The sequence below is a fragment of the Macaca mulatta genome, chromosome 11, assembly GCF_049350105.2.
Source record: "Macaca mulatta isolate MMU2019108-1 chromosome 11, T2T-MMU8v2.0, whole genome shotgun sequence".
NCBI classification, from domain to species: domain Eukaryota; kingdom Metazoa; phylum Chordata; class Mammalia; order Primates; family Cercopithecidae; genus Macaca; species Macaca mulatta.
In genome coordinates this window covers 77,657,300-77,677,111 of record NC_133416.1, presented here as the reverse complement: position 1 = coordinate 77,677,111, position 19,812 = coordinate 77,657,300, and the positions used below count along the sequence as shown (strand labels likewise).

General features: G+C 39.0%; 1 protein-coding gene across 2 annotated transcripts in view; it reads left to right on the top strand.

Annotated features, from left to right (window-relative positions):
- The window catches only part of PTPRB (protein tyrosine phosphatase receptor type B), a 123,987-nt gene that overhangs the window by 46,655 nt on the left and 57,520 nt on the right, over positions 1–19,812 (top strand). For both annotated transcript variants that reach the window (XM_001117453.5, XM_001117455.5), the window contains 4 exons: positions 1,235–1,504; positions 4,170–4,430; positions 10,153–10,419; positions 15,015–15,278. In XM_001117453.5, coding sequence (XP_001117453.4) covers positions 1,235–1,504; positions 4,170–4,430; positions 10,153–10,419; positions 15,015–15,278 — 1,062 coding nt within the window. The remainder of the gene's footprint in view (positions 1–1,234; positions 1,505–4,169; positions 4,431–10,152; positions 10,420–15,014; positions 15,279–19,812) is intronic.

Sequence of the window (19,812 nt, the reverse complement as noted above, 5' to 3'; positions counted from 1 at the left end):
ACAACAAAACTGTGAGAGATGTCCTGTTATTATTAGCATTATACAGATAATTCAAAGAGGTCAAATAATTTGTCCATAGTTATCCACTCAGTAAGTGCTGGAGCTAGAATTTAAACTAGGCTATTTGATTCCAGAGTCCATTCCCTCTGCTATTAGAGATCTGAAGTAAACTCTATATGGTCAAAGAGGAAAGAGAACAAAATTCTCTTTCATAAGAGCAGCACAAACTTGGAGGAAATGGGAGCAGGGCGCGGTGGCTCATGCCTGTAATCCCAGCACTTTAGGAGGCCGAAGTGGAGGGTTGCTTGAGCCCAGGAGTTTGAGACCAGCCTCGGCAACATAGTGAGACCTTGTTTCTACAAAAAACAATAATAATAATAATTAGCTGGGCATGGTGGCATGTGCCTGTGGTCCTAGCTACTCAGGAGGCTGAGCTGGGAGAATTGCTTGAGCCCTGTGGTTGAGCCATGATTGCATCACTTCACTCCAGCCTAGCAATAGAGTGTGACCCTGTCTCAAAAAAAATAAAACCAACTTGGAGGAAATAGAAATGGTCTTTAATGAGGACCTAAAAAATATAACATTTGTGACAAAGAGGGAAGAGCTTTTGGGGTGGAGGGGACAAAATAAGCAAAGGCCCAGAGGCAGAAGAGCCCAGGAGACTTGCAGGTCTACAAAACATGCAACTGGAGGCCAGCTTTCCAAAGGGTAGGGAAGGAGACAGGATGGCTGCAGAAAGTAGTCTCAGTTAAGACTGGAAGGATGTGGGGTCTCAACTTAAAGAGCCAAAAATGTAAGCAGAGGGCTTGACATTTTATTCTGTAGGTTATAGAGAGACCTTGAATGCTTTTAAGCAAAAAAAAAAAAAAAAAAAAAAAAAAATAGAGCTTAATCTTGCAAGAACATTAATCTTTTTAGTTGGAAAAAAGAAACGAATGCCTCATGATCACGACATCCAATATCTCTTCCAAAGGATGCCACATTTCACTAGATTATTAACACTGTAACAGAAGATTACATTACTGATATTACTAAAATGATTTTGGCAGACACTTCTTGAGTGTCAAATGTCTCAAAGAACCCCTCATTTGCAATCCACAGACATCAAGAGGGGATAGAAATGTTTTGAACTGCAGATATTGTGTCTCCTATCTATTGCTGCCCAAGAAAAGTAAATGAGTATTCTTACTTTTGGTTTGTAATATCTCCTTTTTGACATCATTTCACCATTTAGTTCCAGACAAAGTTGCAAACCTGGAGGCAAACAGTAATGGCTGGATGAGGTCTCTTGTAGTGAGCTGGTCGCCCCCTGCTGGAGACTGGGAGCAGTATCGGATCCTACTCTTCAATGATTCTGTAGTGCTGCTCAACATCACTGTGGGAAAGGAAGAAACACACTATGTCATGGATGACATGGGGCTCGTGCCGGGAAGACAGTATGAGGTGGAAGTCATTGTTGAGAGTGGAAATTTGAAGAATCCTGAGCGTTGCCAAGGCCGGACAGGTAGGCAAATATGAAGGTGTTAACACCAATGGAAGAGTAATTTGTTCCCTCTCCCAGGTAATCCAGGTAACTGCCGTAACAGCTAATATCATACCCTCGTGTTTTCTGAATTTGAGATATTAAGGACGTTAAGACTAAAGTGGGGTTTCTAACACCTAATTTGTCAAATTAGAACATTTAAAATCACTTCCACTAGTAATTCCATTATTTCATGAAAGAAAGCCATTTTAAACACCAAAAGAGTAGGATGGATACATTCCAAAAATAAAGACAATCCTTCCCACAAAAGAAGAACGTTTTGCTAGTGATCAGCATTAGGGAACCATTGCCTTTGACCTCATGCTGACTAATGTGGGGATTTCAGGTACCAAGGAAGAGTGATTAAAGTGGAGAGGGATATATTTGGATTTTAGGGAAGGGAAGAATAAGGCTACTGAAATGAGAAAACAGGCTCAAAGAGGTTATAACTGCCCAAAGCTTTGCAGTATAATCATGACAGCAAGAATCATGTTTCAGTATCCTCATACTGTCAAATACTTATACTCATATTGTCAAAGAAGAGAGTTGCACTTCCAAGTTCAACATTTCCTTGATAATCCTTGTAATGTGAAATGCTCGATACTTAGAGTGAAATTCCAATACCTTCTTCTTAGTTTGCCTGATAATAGGGAAATAACTACATGGATTCACTGTTTTTCTTAGAAGAATGTCAAAGAAAAGATCATGACACCCACTTCGCTTGACAACTGTGTCTTGCAGTAATCTCTTCATCTTCCAAATATTAATGTCCACTGGATGATGATCAAAGACCTACAGCAGCTTAAACTAAGCTACTTTGAGTATTTCACAGGACAAGCATCTATGTCGTCTCTAATATTTTATCACTCAAATGACTTGGAAATGAAGATCATAAAACATTAGGGGCTCTCAGCATGTCAGCATAATTCTCAGGAGAACTTTTATTTATTTCTTTATTTTTACTCTTTGAGACAGAGTCTTGCTGTGTCTCCCAGGCCTAGGCTGGAGTGCAGTAGTACAATCTCAGCTCGCTGCAACCCCCACCTCCCAGGTTCAAGTAATTCTTGTACCTTGGCCTCCCAAGTATCTGGGATTACAGGCATGTGCCACCATGCTCAGCTAATTTTTGTATTTTTAGTAAAGACAGGATTTTACCATGTTGGCCAGGCTGGTCTCAAACTCCTGGCCTCAAGCAGTCCACCCACCTTGGCCTCCCAAAGTGCTAGGATCACAGGCATGAGCCATGGCGCCAGGCCAAATATTTGGGTTTTTTTTTTTTTTTTTTTTTTGAGATAGAGTTTCACTCTTGTTGCCCAGGCTAGAGGGCAATGGCGTGATCTTGGCTCACTGCAACCTCCGCCTCCCAGGTTTAAGCGATTCTCCTGCCTCAGCTTCCCAAGTAGCTAGGATCACACGCATGCGCTACCACACCTAGCTAATTTTGCATTTTTAGTAGAGACGGGGTTTCATCATGTTGGCCAGGCTGGTCTCAAACTCTTGACCTCAGGTGATCCACCCACCTCGACCTCCCAAAGTGCTAGGATTACTGACGTGAGCCACTGCACCCAGCCCAAACTTTTCTTAAACTTTATCTCCAGTTTACCTTATTCAGGTAACTTGAAGTAGGCCTCAATGTAAATAATCAAATTATTTCTCTATACCAAAGGAGGAAGATGCAGAGTTAGGGACTCAGTTAGAATGGATTTATAGAAAATTTATGGATGCAAAATTTACAGTAAAAATTTTAATACTTGATTCTTTCATAATTTAAGGCAGAAACACTTTATTCCTTTTTTTTTTTTTTTTTTTTTTTTTTTGAGATGGAGTCTTGCTCTGTTGCCTAGACTGGAGTGCAGTGGCATGATCTCAGCTCACTGCAACCTACACCTCCCGCGTTCAAGCAATTCTCGTGCCTCAGCTTCCCAAGTAGCTGGGACTAGAGATGTGAGCCACCATGCCTGGCTAATTTTTGTATTTTTAGTAGAGATGGAGTTTTGCCATATTGGCCAGGATGGTCTCAAACTCCTTACCTCAAGTGATCCACCCGCCTCGGCCTCCCAAAGTGCTGGGATTACAGACGTGAGCCACTGCGCCCGACCAACACTTTATTCTTAATGTCTCCTAGAAATTGTAATAAAACCTTTTAAATGAATCAATTTTGAGACAAGTCCTCAATTAGATGCTATTATTGCCAGCCAACTCTCCCTTCCATGAACATATCAGTGTCCCCCACCTCAGAAATGAGGGAAAGTTGCACTTGGTCTCCTCAACCTATGGGGGTGACAAATACTCCTAGATCCACCTAAATACTCAAACAGGAACTCTTCTTTGTGATTTTGGGAATGACAAGATTGGAGTAAATATTTTTGTATTACAGAATCCATATAAAAAGAAACTCAAAGTATTATGTAGTCAAAAATCAATGACTCTTCTGGCAAGATGTTTTCCAATTGAGTCTGTATTTCTGGTTACAATACATGAACAAAGTTTTTTGTGATAAGATTTTGTTTTAACACTCAGAGACATTCATAAAGCAAATGTTGAACTGAAACACTCTTAAGGATGGAAGAGAAGAGCTCTCAAAAGTATACTCTATGAATGTGCCTGAGTCCATCAGTGACCCAAGTCTCCATTGCTTTTTCCTCAGTCCCCCTGGCTGTCCTCCAGCTTCGTGTCAAACATGCCAATGAAACCTCACTGAGCATCATATGGCAGCCCCCTGTAGCAGAATGGGAGGAATACATCATTTCCCTAGCTGACAGAGACCTCCGTCTGATCCACAAGTCACTCTCCAAAGATGCCAAAGAATTCACTTTTACTGACCTGGTGCCTGGACGAAAATACATGGCTACAGTCACCAGTATTAGTGGAGACTTAAAAAATTCCTCTTCAGTAAAAGGAAGAACAGGTAATAATCTTTATAAACTTTACATTTTAAAGTGTTCTGTCTGCTGAATTACTATTTAACATGCAATTTACAAGTATTCATTAACCGCCTATTATGTACTAGGCATTGTTTTATGGATCCTTTCTATTGTGTTTGTTTTCTATTTTACCAATTTCAGTTCTTATCTTTATTAGTTCCTTCTTTTTACTTGGCTTGGATTTAGTTTCCTAAACTTGAAAAAGAGTAAAGAACAACCCTTCCAAGGAGTTTTGCTGCAAAGGAGAGCAGAGAAATAGGGCAGCATCTAGAAAAGGAAGTATGGTTGAAAAGAGGATGATTTTTTAAAGGTAGAAGAAATAACAGCATGTTTTATGCTGGAGGGAATGATCTAGAAGATGTAGAAGGGGAATCATGATGATGTAAAGTGAGAGGGAAGAATTGCTGCCGTTTTTCCATGAGTAGGCAAGAGGTATTGGGATCTAGAGCACAAGTGGAGGAATTGGCTTTAGAAAGGAGCATGGGGAATCTAACCTCAGTGTCAGCTGGTGTATTAGTCTGTTTTCACACTACTATAAAGATCCTACCCAAGACTGCGTAATTTATAAAGGAAAGAGATGTAATTGACTCACAGTTCCACATGGCTGGGGAGGCCTCAGGAAACTTACAATCGTGGGGGAAGGTCAGTTAGAATGGCGATCATTAAAAAGTCAGGAAACAACAGGTGCTGGAGAGGATGTGGAGAAATAGGAACACTGCTACACTGTTAGTGGGACTGTAAACTAGTTCAACCATTGTGGAAGACAGTCTGGTGATTCCTCAAGGATCTAGAACTAGAAATACCATTTGAACAAGCCATCCCATTACTGGGTATATACCCAAAGGATTACAAATCATGCTGCTATAAAGACACATGCGATGTATGTTTATTGCAGCACTATTCACAATAGCAAAGACTTGGAACCAACCCAAATGTCCATCAACGACAGACTGGATTGGGAAAATGTGGCACATATACACCATGGAATACTATGCAGCCATAAAAAGGACGAGTTCGTGTCCTTTGTAGGGACATGGATGAAGCTGGAAACCATCATTCTGAGCAAACTATCCCAAGGACAGAAAACCAAACACTGCATGTTCTCACTCATAGGTGGGAATTGAACAATGAGAACACTTGGACACAGGCTGGGGAACATCACACACTGGGGCCTGGTGTGGGGTGTGGGGAGAGGGGACAGGATGGTATTAGGAGATATACCTAATGTAAATGATGAGTTAATGGGTGCAGCACACCAACATGGCACATGTATACCTATTTAACAAACCTGCACGTTGTGCACATGTACCCTAGAACTTAAAGTATAATAAAATAAATAAATTAATTAATTTTTAAAAATCATAGTGGAAGGTGAAAGGGAACCAGGCACCTTCTTCACAAGATGGCAGGAGGGGAAGTGATGGAGATCAAAGGGGAAAGAGCCCCTTATAAAACCATCAGATCTTGTGAGAAATCACTCACTCACATGAGAACAGCATGGGGGAAACTGCTCCCATGATCCAGTCACCTCCCTCCCTGGACACATGCATATTACAGTTCAAGATGAGATTTGGGTGGGGACACAAAGCCAAACCACATCACCTAGGGAAGAGAGAATATGTGGGTAGAGATCCCAATAGGTGGATAGTTGTAGGGTGAGCAGTTATCTTCTAATTGCTCTCATTTTTTCAGTGTAATTGGAAGCAAAGTCATCAAGATTTCCCTTTTAGCTAGACCTCGTGGCTCACATCTGTAATCCCAACACTTTGGGACGCTGAGACGGGCGGATCTTGAGGCCAGGAATTCAAGACCAGCCTGGCCAATGTGACAAGACATGGTCTCTACTAAAAATACAAAAATTAGCTGGGAGTGGTGGCACATACCTGTAATCCCAGATACTCAGGAGGCTGAAGCATAAGAATCACTTAAACCCAGGAGGTGGAGGTTGCATTGAGTCGAGATCCTGCCACTGCACACCAGCCTGTGTGATAGAGTAAGACCCTGTCTCAAAAAAAAAAAAAAATTCCTTTTTCAATGTATATACTATTGTCCTGTATCTTATTTTTCTCTCCTCTTTTGATCCCACAAAAATATAGTTATTGCTTTATATAGTCAACATCTGTTTAGATTTACCTATCAATTTACTACCTTTTTTCTCATTTTTTCCTCCTGCATCTGAGACATTTTATCTGGGATTATTTTCATTTATTCTGGAGAACATTATTCAGATTTCTTCATTGAGAGTTTCTAGGGACAAACTCTCTCAAATTTTGTTTTTGCTGGGCATATTTTTATATAACTCTCATCTTTTTATAGCTCTCTGTCTTGAAAGATAATTTCCTTAAGTTCTAACTCTGTGTTTAAAGTTATTTTCTCTCAGCACATAGAAGATATTATTCTAGTCTTTCTGGGATTTATTGTTGCTGCTGAGTCAGCTATCAGTCTAATTTTTATTTCTCTGAGTCTGTTTGCTATGACTGATTTTTCACCTTTGGTGTTCAGTTGTTTCACAATAATAATCAAGGTGTAGATATATGTCTTTTTGTTTCTCTTGCTTAAGATTGATTGGTATTTCTGTACTTTCCAATTAGTGTCTTTCTACAATCCTGGAAATTCTCAGCTATTAACTCTCCGATATTGCCTCTTGCCCCTTCTCCATTCCCCGCTCTGTCATCTTCTGGTATTCTAGAACACACATATATGAACACATCAATATATTTCATATTTTCCATGTGTTTTCTCTCTGAACTACAGTATAGGTAACTTTCTCATCTCTTTGATTCATTTCATTAATTCTTTCTTCAGCTCTGTCTAATCTATTTTAAAATCTACCCACTGTGTTTTAAATTTTAATTGTTATGTTCTTCACTTTTAAGCATTGTCTTTGGCTCTCTTTCAAATTTATGTTGTGCTCTGTTGCCCTTTAGTTATATTTTCATTCCCCTCCTGTATTGTTATATGCAAATTAACAATGTTTATTTTCCATCCCATGTCTGATAATTATAATAGCTGAAATCTTCAGGAGTTAAGTTCTGTTGTCTTTTGATTTTCCTGTCTTTTGTTTATGTTGCTTTATTTCTTTAAATGTATGTGATTTTTTTTTTTTACCGTAAGCTTGTTTTCCCTAGAATTTTATTCTGTGGAAATTATTTAAGGACATGTTTGAAGGTGAGTTTCAGAAGGAATTTTCATTTGATTCTTTCAGGTGCACAAGGCTATCAAACCAGACCTACTTTAATCTAAATTGTCAACTTTAGGTTTTTTGATCACCTGGGTTTTATAAATTCAGGTGGCAAACACATTGAAACTATCTTAAGATTATGAATTCTCAGAGGAAATCGTTTTCTCCGTCCAGTATTAAGGCTGAAGTTGTATAGGGAGTAAAGAGATACTATTTATTTCACTTATACTTAGAATGTAGCCTTTCCAATGTTATACAAGGTCACCTATGAGTTTCTTCAGCCTGGAAAAATCTACACTTTACCTCCTTTCTCCAATATCCTGCAATGCTATAAAATCAAAACTTACATTTGCATTTGAAAGGGGCTCTCAACACAACAGTTTGCTTTATGATCCAGTTATCTCTCTATCCTTTACTTTTTGGCCTTTGAGAATCCCTTACATTCCTGACAAGTCATTCATTTACATTTTTGTATTTTATCCAATATGTATAGTTGTGTTTATTAAGGATTTTCATGGTATCTAGCCTATCATACTGCCAGAAATGGAAGTTTAAGGCATTGTTTTAGACCTAAGGTCATTTTTATCATCCCCACCACCCATATTGCTGGGTCATATAGTAATGCATATTTAACTTTGTAGAAAACTGCCAAATTGCTTTCCAAAGTGTTTGTGAAATTTTGCATTCCCACCAGCAATGTATGAGATTTCCACTTCCTCCACATTCTCAGCATGCATTACATGATATTAGCAGTTTGTTTTAAAATTTAGCCATTCTAATGGAATAGCCATTATAATAAGATAATGATATCTCATGTGGTTTTAATTTGCCTTTTTCTGATGTCTAATGGCTTTGAGAATCCTTTCACAAGCTTATTTGTCACCCATTTATCTTCTTTGGGGATTTTTTTGTTCAAATATTTTGCTGAATTTTAAAATAGGATTGTTTGTTTGTCCTCAGTCAAAATGTTTTCTGTCGGTTTTTCATTTTGATGTCTAATTTATCAATTTTTGTCTTTCATAAATCATGCTATGGTGTCATATCTAAAAATATTTGCCTAAATCAAGGTCACAAAGATTTTCTCCTAGAAGTTTATAGTTTTAGGTTTTAAATGTAGGTCTGCGACCCATTTTGAGTTAATTTTTATATATGATGTGAGATATGGGTGAAGGTTTTTTTCTTTGCATATAGATACCTGGTAATTCCAGCCCTATGTATTGAAAAGACCATCTTTTCTCCATGAAATTGCCTTTGGATCACTAAAAAAATCCATTGATAGCATGTTTGTTCTTCTATTTCTGGACTCTCAATTCTGTTCCATCAATCTATGTTTCTGTCTGCCCTTTGCCAGTATTATCCTGTCTTAATTACAAGATTTTTAGTGAGATCAGGTGGTGTTAGTCCTCTAACTTTATTCTTCTTTTTCAAAATTGCTTTGGACACTGTAGCTGTTTGCCTTTCATATAAAATTTAGAATTAAAATTGAATCTTTAGAATTATAACTGAATCTGATCCATATACAGTAGGATTTTTTTAATGAACACATTAAAATGTGTTAATCCAGATTTATATCTGGATTAATATCTTAATCCAGAAGTCAATGAACTTTGAGAAAGAGGGGTGCCAAGGTTACAATCCCTTTGGTTATTATAATTCAGGAAAGAGGCACAAAGAAGAATGTATGTTGACCAAATGCCAACTTCAAGATCTGTATATAAGATTTGTTAAACGATAAGTTGGAAGCAATAAATGTTAATTAGGAAAAGGACACAGGCTTAGGGGTTAGACAAATCTAGCTTTCAGTTCCAGGTTGGCTATTTGTTAGCACTGTGATATAAATTACTTACATTTTATGATCCTTGGTTTCCTCATTAATAAATGGAATAATAAAATCAACTTTATAGAGTTCTGAATGGGTGTCAAATAATGCAACCTTCATGAGACATATAGCTCATAACTGGCACATAGTAGACATTCAGTAGTTGTTGTTATTATTACTTTGTAATATATATTATTACAATTTATATTATTACATGTTCATATATAATAACAGCCCCTTTGAGAATGTGCCAGTATAGAACTAACCAGTTTGCTAGACCATACTCACCAGACTGAAGGGAATTCCCAGTACCGCCCCAGAACAATCATTGGCTCAGGTAGATTAGATAGCTTTGAATTCTCGTGGGCTAAGGACAGATAAAATCATATTAACTAAGCAGTTTTCAAAAATAGCAGCCTTCATTATCTAAAATTTAAAACCAAAACCACTTAATAAGCATGCATCATCTCAGCCTTGGATCCTAAATAATTTTGATCCCTATATAAGCAGCTTTTTCAAAGTACTAAAGCTTCTCTAGAGGAGTAGTTCTCCATATGCCACAGGAAATAGAACTGAGAGTCTATAGCAACAACACAAAAATTATTTTTAGCACTTTCAAGTCTGTCTCCATTTTTTGACTCATTTTTCTTACACTTTCTTAAGGTGACTAAGTGTCATTTGTTTTGTCTTCTGTCTACTGTTTTAGTGCCTGCCCAAGTGACTGACTTGCATGTGGCCAACCAAGGAATGACCAGTAGTCTGTTTACTAACTGGACCCAGGCACAAGGAGATGTAGAATTTTACCAAGTCTTACTGATCCATGAAAATGTGGTCATTAAAAATGAAAGCATCCCCAGTGAGACCAGCGGATACAACTTCCACTTTCTCAAGTCCGGCAGCCTGTACTCCGTGGTAGTAACAACAGTGAGTGGAGGGATCTCTTCCCGACAAGTGGTGGTGGAGGGAAGAACAGGTAAGAAGTAGAGATATATGTCTGTAACTTACTAAGATCTGAGTACATGAGACCCCTAAACAGAATATTATAGAAATATCCTAAAATCAGACTTATCCCTGGCCTTCCTAAAAGCTACGTTTCAATACCACCCAGAAGGTATATGGAATGGAAATTGGGCGATGGGTGATGGTAAGAGAGAATAAATTCTGAATTTTTTTTTTTTGAGATGGAATTTAACTCTTGTTGCTCAGAATAGAGTGCAATGGCATGATCTCGGCTCACCACAACCTCCGCCTCCTGGGTTCAAGCAATTCTCCTACTTCAGCCTCCCAAGTAGCTGGGATTACAGGCATGTGCCACCACACCCGGCTAACTTTGTATTTTTAGTAGAGACAGGGTTTCTCCATGTTAGTCAGGCTGGTCTCGAACTCCCGACCTCAGGTGCTCTGCCCACCTTGGCCTCCCAAAGTGCTGGGATTACAGGCATGAGCCACTGCAGCTGGCTGAATATTTTAACATCTCCAATGAACATGTAAGAGCGCCTCACTTGATGCCTATCCCTTATTCAATTGATTTCCTTTGAAATGTTTATGTCCCCATAAAGGTAAATAATAATGAGATAAAAAACAAGACTAACCTCCCAAAGAAAGCATCTTTCACTCTTTTATATTCTTGGTTTGCAAGACATAAAAAGAAAATGATCTCCAATTAATATGGTCAGAGGTGGAGTTGATCTAATTTTCAGGTCTCATATATTTTCATAAGCAACATTAAACAAGTGCTTAATATGCTATCTAAACAATTTTTCTGGACCTTAAGAGCTCCCTGTTAGAAAGCTAAGTAAACAAATAAGTGTCATTATGGTCATGTGTGTCAGGGAGCCATGGCACCGAACCATTGTACGTAATACAATGAAAGAACATAAAAGTTAACATATATGATATATAAAATTTATGTTCATTTCTTGGAAAGAAATTACATAAAACCAATAGAAGCTTTGATAATTATTCGTGACCTTGTCTACTTAATTTTATATAATTATTGTAAGTTGGATTTCAGGCTTCTCCTTCTGCATCCTCAACACTCAAATTCTGTTTATCAGCTGCAGGCATCATAGATGCATCTCTTTCCAAAATCATGAATCTCACCTACTTAATGAACCCAGAGGACATTAACTTCATTAAATCTCCCAGAAGAACAATGAAGTCACTGAGATGTTTCATAGTCTTGGTAGAAATTCACTGGTGTAGGCCCATTTCCCTCATTCTATGACAGCTGACATTGTCACTTGCATCTTTCTTTTTTTTTTTTTTTTCAAGACGGAGTCTCATTTTGTCACCCGGCTGGAGTGCAGTGGCACGATCTTGGCTCACAGAAACCTCCAACTCCCTGGTTCAAGTGATTCTCCTGCCTCATTCTCTGTAGTAGCTGGGATTATAGGCACACACCACCACACCCCACTAATTTTTGTACTTTTAGTAGAAACGGGGTTTCACCTTGTTGGCCAGGATGGTCTCGATCTCCTGACCTCGTGATCCGCCCGCCTCGGCCTCCCAAAGTGCTAGGATTACAGGTGTGAGCCACTGCGCCTGGCCCATCACCTGTAGCTTTCTCCCTGATATTTTCTTTCCTTTCTTTTAATGGTTCTTGGTACCATCCATTGGTGTTGCGTACTTGTGGCGGGGGGGTGCTGAAAAGCTTAGCATGGAAATCAGGAGGCCTAGGTTTTGGTCCTAGCTGTGCCATTAACTTACTTCCCTAAGCTTCTGTGTTTTAATCCATGCACAATAATTCACTCCTACCCTGGGTGTCAGAATAGGGAAGGAGAAATAATAAGGCGGCTGAGGAGAGGAGTAGAGGACGACCTTGCATTCATTTCCCAGTGATGTGCAGTTTTATCAGTCACATTAGACTGATTTAATTCAGGCTTAGACACTGTATAATGTGAGTGTTCATGATTGGATGCCTCTATTGGTTGGGATCCAGTCTCCTACCATTGGTGGCTCTTCTTTGCTGTAGGTCCTCAGAGCTCTCCACATTTCTCCAGAGAATGGAGGTGGGAGAGGGGATACAACTCATCAGACTTGGGAGTAGACATTTCACTTCTACCCACATTCCACTGGCCAGAACTCAGTTACATGGCTACATCTGACTGCCTGGCAGCCTGAGAAATGTAGTCTAGCTGTGTGTCACAAGGAAAAGAAATGGTTGGGGAACCATATTCTGCCACACAGGTTGATTCTCATTTTAAATACCACGAGGATTGTCCAACTTGTTGTGAGCTACTAAAATAGTCTAGTCTGTGCTATCTCTTGAAATAACTGGACACTTTAAATAAGTGGGACTTACAATTATTTTTACACCTATATTTTAATTAGAATAAAGGTACAAGTATTTGACCCATATTATATCATAGAAGCATTTAAAAAAGGGACAAGAAATTATTTGAAGAATGATCATAAAGTTTTGAGGAGAGAACCAAATATGAATAAATATGAGCATGAGTTATTTTACTCAAACATATGAAAGGTGCACATTATCATGATAAAGGAGGAAAATGGGAGACTCCTATAGAAGAATAATAATAGGGATTTTGAAAGGTGCCTCTTTTAGTAAATTTTGTACACAGTCAATTGTAAAGAATTCAGTGGCTATGGCCTTGATAATCCTTATCATCTCCTCAAATTGCTGAAATATTAGTCAATACTGAAATAATTTTGAAAGGTATTCTTATATTTCACTTGTTTCCACTGAGTTGAAACATACAAATAAACCCTCCTAGCCCGGATAAGATGGCAGAATATTTGAAATTAAAGATATTAGATATACTTAACAAATCTAATTCTAATCTGGGAAAATGCTCATCCTAAAGGAAAAACAAATTTTGTATCTATTTTTTCTTAAATAAGTGAATCATATTTCTTCCAAAACTTTTGATAATTGTGTCTTTTCTAATAAAATGTTAGGGCCAGGTACGGTGGCTCACGTCTGTAATCCCAGCACTTTGGGAGGCCAAGGCAGGCGGATCACAAGGTCAGGAGATTGAGACCATCCTGACTAACATGGTGAAACCCCGTCTCTACTAAAAATACAAAAATTAGCTGGGCGTGGTGGCAGGTGCCTGTAGTCCCAGCTACTCGGGAGGCTGAGGCAGGAGAATGGCATGAATCCGGGAAGCGGAGCTTGCAGTGAGCCGAGATCCTGCCACTGCACTCCAGCCTGGGCGACAGAATGAGACTCCATCTCAAAAAACAAACAAAAAAAAGTTAGTAGTTGCAAATATTTCGAGCAGTTTTTAAAAACAAGCATAATGAGTTGCTTTTGAGAGCAACCAAAGGATGTATGGATGGTTGAATGGTGGAAGGAAGGAAAGAAAAAAGGAAGAAAAGAAGGAAAGAAAAGGAAAGAAGAGATGTACCAATATATAAATCTCCTGGCTAAAAAGTTCAACTTTATATCTAGGAAATGTCCATACATGTGGATCAGCATTACCAGAGTTGTTCACTAGAATGCAGTTTATAATTTTTAGTGATGGATAAGTGCTTTTACGTATGAGGTATGCTTTGGGGCTTAATTCACAAAGTCAGAGCATATTACATTAGAAGGATTCTCAGAAGTTATCTAGCCAAATCCTGTCCATTTTAAGTGAGGTACTGAAATTGACAATCACATGAAACTGTTAAGTTAATCAACTAATGATTACAACAGTAGTGCGGTTCATATATACTGTAATATTTTACTCCTATATTCATTTAGGGCAGTACTATTTATGGGCACCTATTTCCGATATGTGGTTAAACTTTTACTCAATACTGCAGTTACTAATTTGCTGACTATACATCCAGCCAGAGAACTTCTTGAAGACATTCATGCCTTTTTTCATTTTTGTATACCTGACAAATAGCAGGTTCTCAGTAAACGTTTGTGCCACTAATCCCCAATTCATATAAGCAAATGATTATAGTTGACATCAGAAAACCCATTATTGCCATAATAGTTCTCTCTGCCCTTGGTTGGTCCAGCTTCCAGACTTCTTATTTCCAAGACAGGTTTTTAGACTTATTTCTTACCACTAGAGGGCAGGAAATGCTTTGCAAAGGGAAAACGGTCCCTCTTGTGTTTGCTGTTACTTCCCGGGAATAAATAATTTCATCACAAGAAGATTGAAGCTATCCCAGTTTAAGGTCTTTAGAAAAGCTACCATATTCTTCCCCTTTCCACTCAAACATTTTTGCTTTATTGGTAAGTTTGGTTCAAGTTTATTCATTTGGATTGTTGAAATGTTTGTTCCCTTTCTTACAAGGAACCTTCTAAAACATTCTATAAAGATGCCTCGACTTGAAATGCTTTACAAACAACCCTATAAAAATTCAGTAGTGGCATCCTTGTATTTATGAGGCATCCCAAAGGCCTCCTGACATTTTTATTTTGATTAGCCTTCTGATGTAACAACACTCAGCTTCTAGAAGCTGAGTGAAATCCTCACACTTCCTTGACCTCTTATGTAATCAGATTAGATCTCGAGTGCACGATTTGTGCTGACTGCAATAGACAATCCAAACTTTTGACTGTGTTTTTCTTTTTGAATCCCCCCCTACCTTTCAAAATCACAGTCCCTTCCAGTGTGAGTGGAGTAACGGTGAACAATTCCGGTCGTAATGACTACCTCAGCGTTTCCTGGCTGCCGGCGCCCGGAGATGTGGATAACTATGAGGTGACGTTGTCTCATGACGGCAGGGTGGTTCAGTCCCTTGTCATTGCCAAGTCTGTCAGAGAATGTTCCTTCAGCTCCCTCACCCCAGGCCGCCTTTACACTGTGACCATAACTACAAGGAGTGGCAAGTATGAAAATCACTGCTTCAGCCAAGAGCGGACAGGTAAGGCTGTATGAAGGTTCAGGGCTCTGTAAGAACCAATTCACATGTGGCTCAGGGCACCACAGAGCTGTAGCAATTCTGTAATGATGGGATGAAAGGCCCTTGAGATCACAAAACTGTTATGGAGTCTTTGTATTTTAACCTAAGAAACTCCTTATGTGAGCAGACCCTGTGTGACTAGAATTTCTATTATATTCAAATAGTGTAAAAAGTATTCCCGTTTGGCTGGGCGCGGTGGCTCACGCCTGTAATCCCAGCACTTTGGGAGACCAAGGTGGGTGGATCACGAGGTCAGGAGATCGAGACCATCCTGGCTGACACAGTGAAACCTTGTCTCTACTAAAAATACAAAAAATTAGCTGGGCATGCTGGCAGGTGCCTGTAGTCCCAGCTACTCGGGAGGCTGAGGCAGGAGAATGGCATGAACCTGGGAGGTGGAGCTTGCAGTGAGCCGAGATCGTGCCACTGCACTCCAGCCTGGGAGACAGTGAGACTCCATCTCAAAAAAAAAAAAAAAAAAAAAATAGTATTCCCATCTATGGAGTACTTTTTGTTGCTAGGGCCTGGCTTTATATGTCTTAACTAACCCATATGAATGCCTTATTGAGATAGTCATTGTTATGATTCCCATTTTACAGATCAGGAAACCAAGGTTCAGGGAGGTCAAGTAACTTGCCCAGCTGTTTACCTTGTTAAACACCCAGTGCGTTTCAGATCCTGGTTTTAATTCCAGTTCTGAATGACTCCAGTGCCTACAAAGCTCTCCATCCTAAAATCCATCCTGAAATGTCTGCTGGTCAAAACCACTATTCATCCTTTTTCACACAAGGTGAAAATGTGAACTTTTATGGTTCTGGGATTAGGGAGCAAAAATCTTAGCAAAGGAAATGAATGTTCAGTCCAATGTGCTGGAAAGATTTAAATTTAAATAGCTACCATTTTCCCAATATATTTATGCTTTCTGGGGTTTATACCTGAGATTTCTGCCTAACGTTGGCATCAATACATTGTCAAATGTTTCCTACTAAGCTATGAGTTTATTTCTGTATTTAAAATGTCAGTTTTTCCATGAGGCTCTGGGACAATTGTCCTTATCCTATTACGTAGCACAGGACCTGGGACTTAGTAGGCACTCAGTAAATATTTGGCAAAGGAATAATCAGAAATCACTTAGATCAGGGGTTCCACCTGGGGGTCCATGGTTCATGGGAGACTTTAGGAATGTAGTAACCCCTGAAATTGTTTATGAAGTGGCTGGGGATAGGAAAGGTATATGCATTTCTTTGAGAAGAAAGAGTCCATGGCTTTTATCAGATTCTCATGGTTTCTGTGACCCCCAAAAAGCTAAGAACCTCTGATTTATATTGTTACAGGATGCTGGCATTGAAGGGGTCCTTAGAATGATCTAATCGTATTTCCCCATTTGGATATAAACGAAATCCCAGAGAAGGAGTGTGGCTTCTCCAAGGTTGCAGGGCTGGCCGGTAGTGGAGCTCAGCCTAGCTCCAGTGCTATGTCTATTCCATCACGCTGTATCCTAGAGCACTCGTCAGGGATGTAAAGAGATTATCCCTACCCTCCAATAATTTTAAGCCCAGTTACACTGACAATCACAATAATGACTTAGATCTGAAAAGCAGATTTCTATTTACAAAGCAGTCTTATGTCAGGGTCTCTCATATTAATCAACTTGGAGCGTAAAAATCACCAGAAATTAAAGGATGTGTTACCTAACCACCAACCCCTTGCTTCCTTCCAATGTCAATTCATGATGATTTCCTATCCGTATGACTTTACTATTGCAAAGCCTTTTGCTGAGATTGATTTTAAATGCAAGAAAGTGATTCTTTATTCAGTGCATCCTCTTGACTCCTTGACCAGCATGAACTTGGACTTGGTGCATGACTAATGGAGGCAAATCATTGCCCCCGACAAATCAGTTTAACTGGAGAGTCATGTCTGAGTTGTTCTCTTGATGATTTTGGCTGATTATCTTAATGCCCTTTTCCATTTCTGATGCTCTTGTTCTACACTTTGGGTGAAAATACCAGTATTTCTAATTCTGTATCACATCATCTCACTGTGTAGCAAGGCAGGTCTCCACAAATTATCCCGTTCCACCCGGTGAGCTCCTTATTGACTTAACGTGATATTCAGCCAGGTTTTTCTTCCTGTAATAGTTGCTTTGCCTTCAGCAAATTGCCTGGATCATTGACCTTTCTTAGCCCATGCATGCCACTTCATAATTTCCTTTCCTTAACTCTATGATGACTGTATTCTGTGATGACTGTGATAACAACACTGTAATTGGTTTTAGGTAAATATCTTGGAGAAAGCATATCTGTCCTTGCTCCATATCTGTGGTGAGCTATATTCCAAATGCTAATCAGTAAACACAATGCAACAAAGGATGCTAATGCAACTTGTAGGTGTGAGAAGCATATGAAAAATGGAGCTCCTATGCCAAAATACTGAAATTTCTGGATCATTTCATGATTTGAGAAAAAGTAGAGGAGAAAAATTGGACACAGTCTTGGCATGTGGTCAGATCAGAAACCCCTAATACATACCAAATACAGAGAGAGGCTGTACAGGCCTAGAGGACATGGTAGTATTGGGACAAGAGTTTAGTACCCTGGATCCGAGTTCATGTCTCTTTTCAATGCTCCTCCTCAAATATGTATAATGTCCATTTACAGTGAAATAGTAATGAATCTGTGGCCTACTGTTGAATTAAAATTCAGCCCCAAATGGAAAAATGAAATCTCCTTAATATCATGCTCTAAATACAGAATTGCCTTATTCCACAGCATTCCTAGTAACATGCATATATTTATGTACTGGTTGGGGAGGGGACCACAGATATACAGAATGGTTTTGTTTATATATTAGAAAGAACCTCACATGCACAAAATTGTATTAATCATAATTCTTGGTTCAAGAAACCATGCATCCCCTCAGAGGCCGAGGTGGGCGAATCATGAGGTCAGGAGTTCGAGACCAGCTTGGCCAATATGGTGAAACCCCATCTCTACTAAAAATATAAAAAACTAGCTAGGCATAGTGGCAGGCAGCTGTAATCCCAGCTACTTGGGAGGCTGAGGCAGGAGAATCACTTGAACCAGAAGGTGGAGTTTCCAGTGAGCCAACATCACACCACTGTATTCCAGCCCGGGCAACAGAGTGATGTCTCAAAAAAAAAAAAAAAAAAAGGAAAAGAAAAAAGAAACCATGCATCAACTGCCACCTTTACTTTTTAGGCATCTAGTTAGTAATTCTTAATAATTTAACATGTACACAAGAAACCAACCACTACCTAAAATAATAGCTAGGATCTTGACAATAACCTACATCGAAATATGTGGTCCCCACCTCACGAATTCACTCAAAAGTAGCCAACATCTTGACTCCTATGTTCACCTCTCGCTTGCTTTCCCTCTTGCATAGTTTTATTGCATTTATATACAGGCCTAAAATTACTGGTTTTAAATTTTTTTGTCGTTTTTAACATTATTTAAAAGGTATTTTTAATGCAGTATTTAATATCAGGGACTTAGATGTTTTACTTATTATATAGATAAGATTCATCCATATTTTGTTTTGATATTAGGGACAAGAAATCCCTATTTTTGTGTTTTGAGTTAAGGAATTAATTATAACTATTATATAATATTCACTGTGTGTGTGTACGTGTGTATATGTATATATTCACTATCCAGTCTCCTGTACATATTCTTCCACACTTGGTTTTTATAGGGTTTTTTTATTTTGCCAGTCAAATGGGTATAAAACAGTATTTCACTGTGGTTTTGACTTGCATTTCCTTGATCACCAATAATGTGGAAAATCTCTTCATTTATTATGCAATTAACCATATGTGTTTCTTCTTCCATTTTTATTTTTCTTTTCTTTTCTTTTTTTTTTTTTAATGAGACAGAGTCTTGCTCCATCACCCAGGCTGGAGTGCAGGGGCTTGATGTGATCTCAGCTCACCGCAACCTGCTCCTCCTGGGTTCGAGTGATTCTTCCATCTCAGCCTCCCGAGTAGCTGGAACTACAGGTGTGCACCACCATGCCCGGCTAATTTTTGTGTTTTAGTGGAGATGGGCTTTCACTATGTTGGCCAGGCTGTTCTCAAACTTCTGACCTCAAGTGATCTGCCCACCTCAGTCTCCCAAAGTGTTAGGATTGGTGTGAGCCACCGTGCATAGCCTCATTTTTTTGGCGGGGATTGGGGAGATTGCTTATATTCTTCTTAGTAACTTTTGAGTCAGCAAGGTATGCTGGAATTATCTATATCATTTACCATCACTCATATTAATCATCAGCCATCATGTTTAATGTTCCATCTTATACATGACATTTTGTGCAGGCAAACAGCAGGCTTAGAATGAGTTCATCAGCTTCTGTTAAAAGATGCGTTTAGGCGGGCGGGGGAGGGGAAAAAAAAAAAGAAAAAGAAAAAAAAAAAGATCCGTTTAATCACTTCACGTAGTGTAACAGTCTTTCCCCTCCAGAAATTTGTGATCTAAGG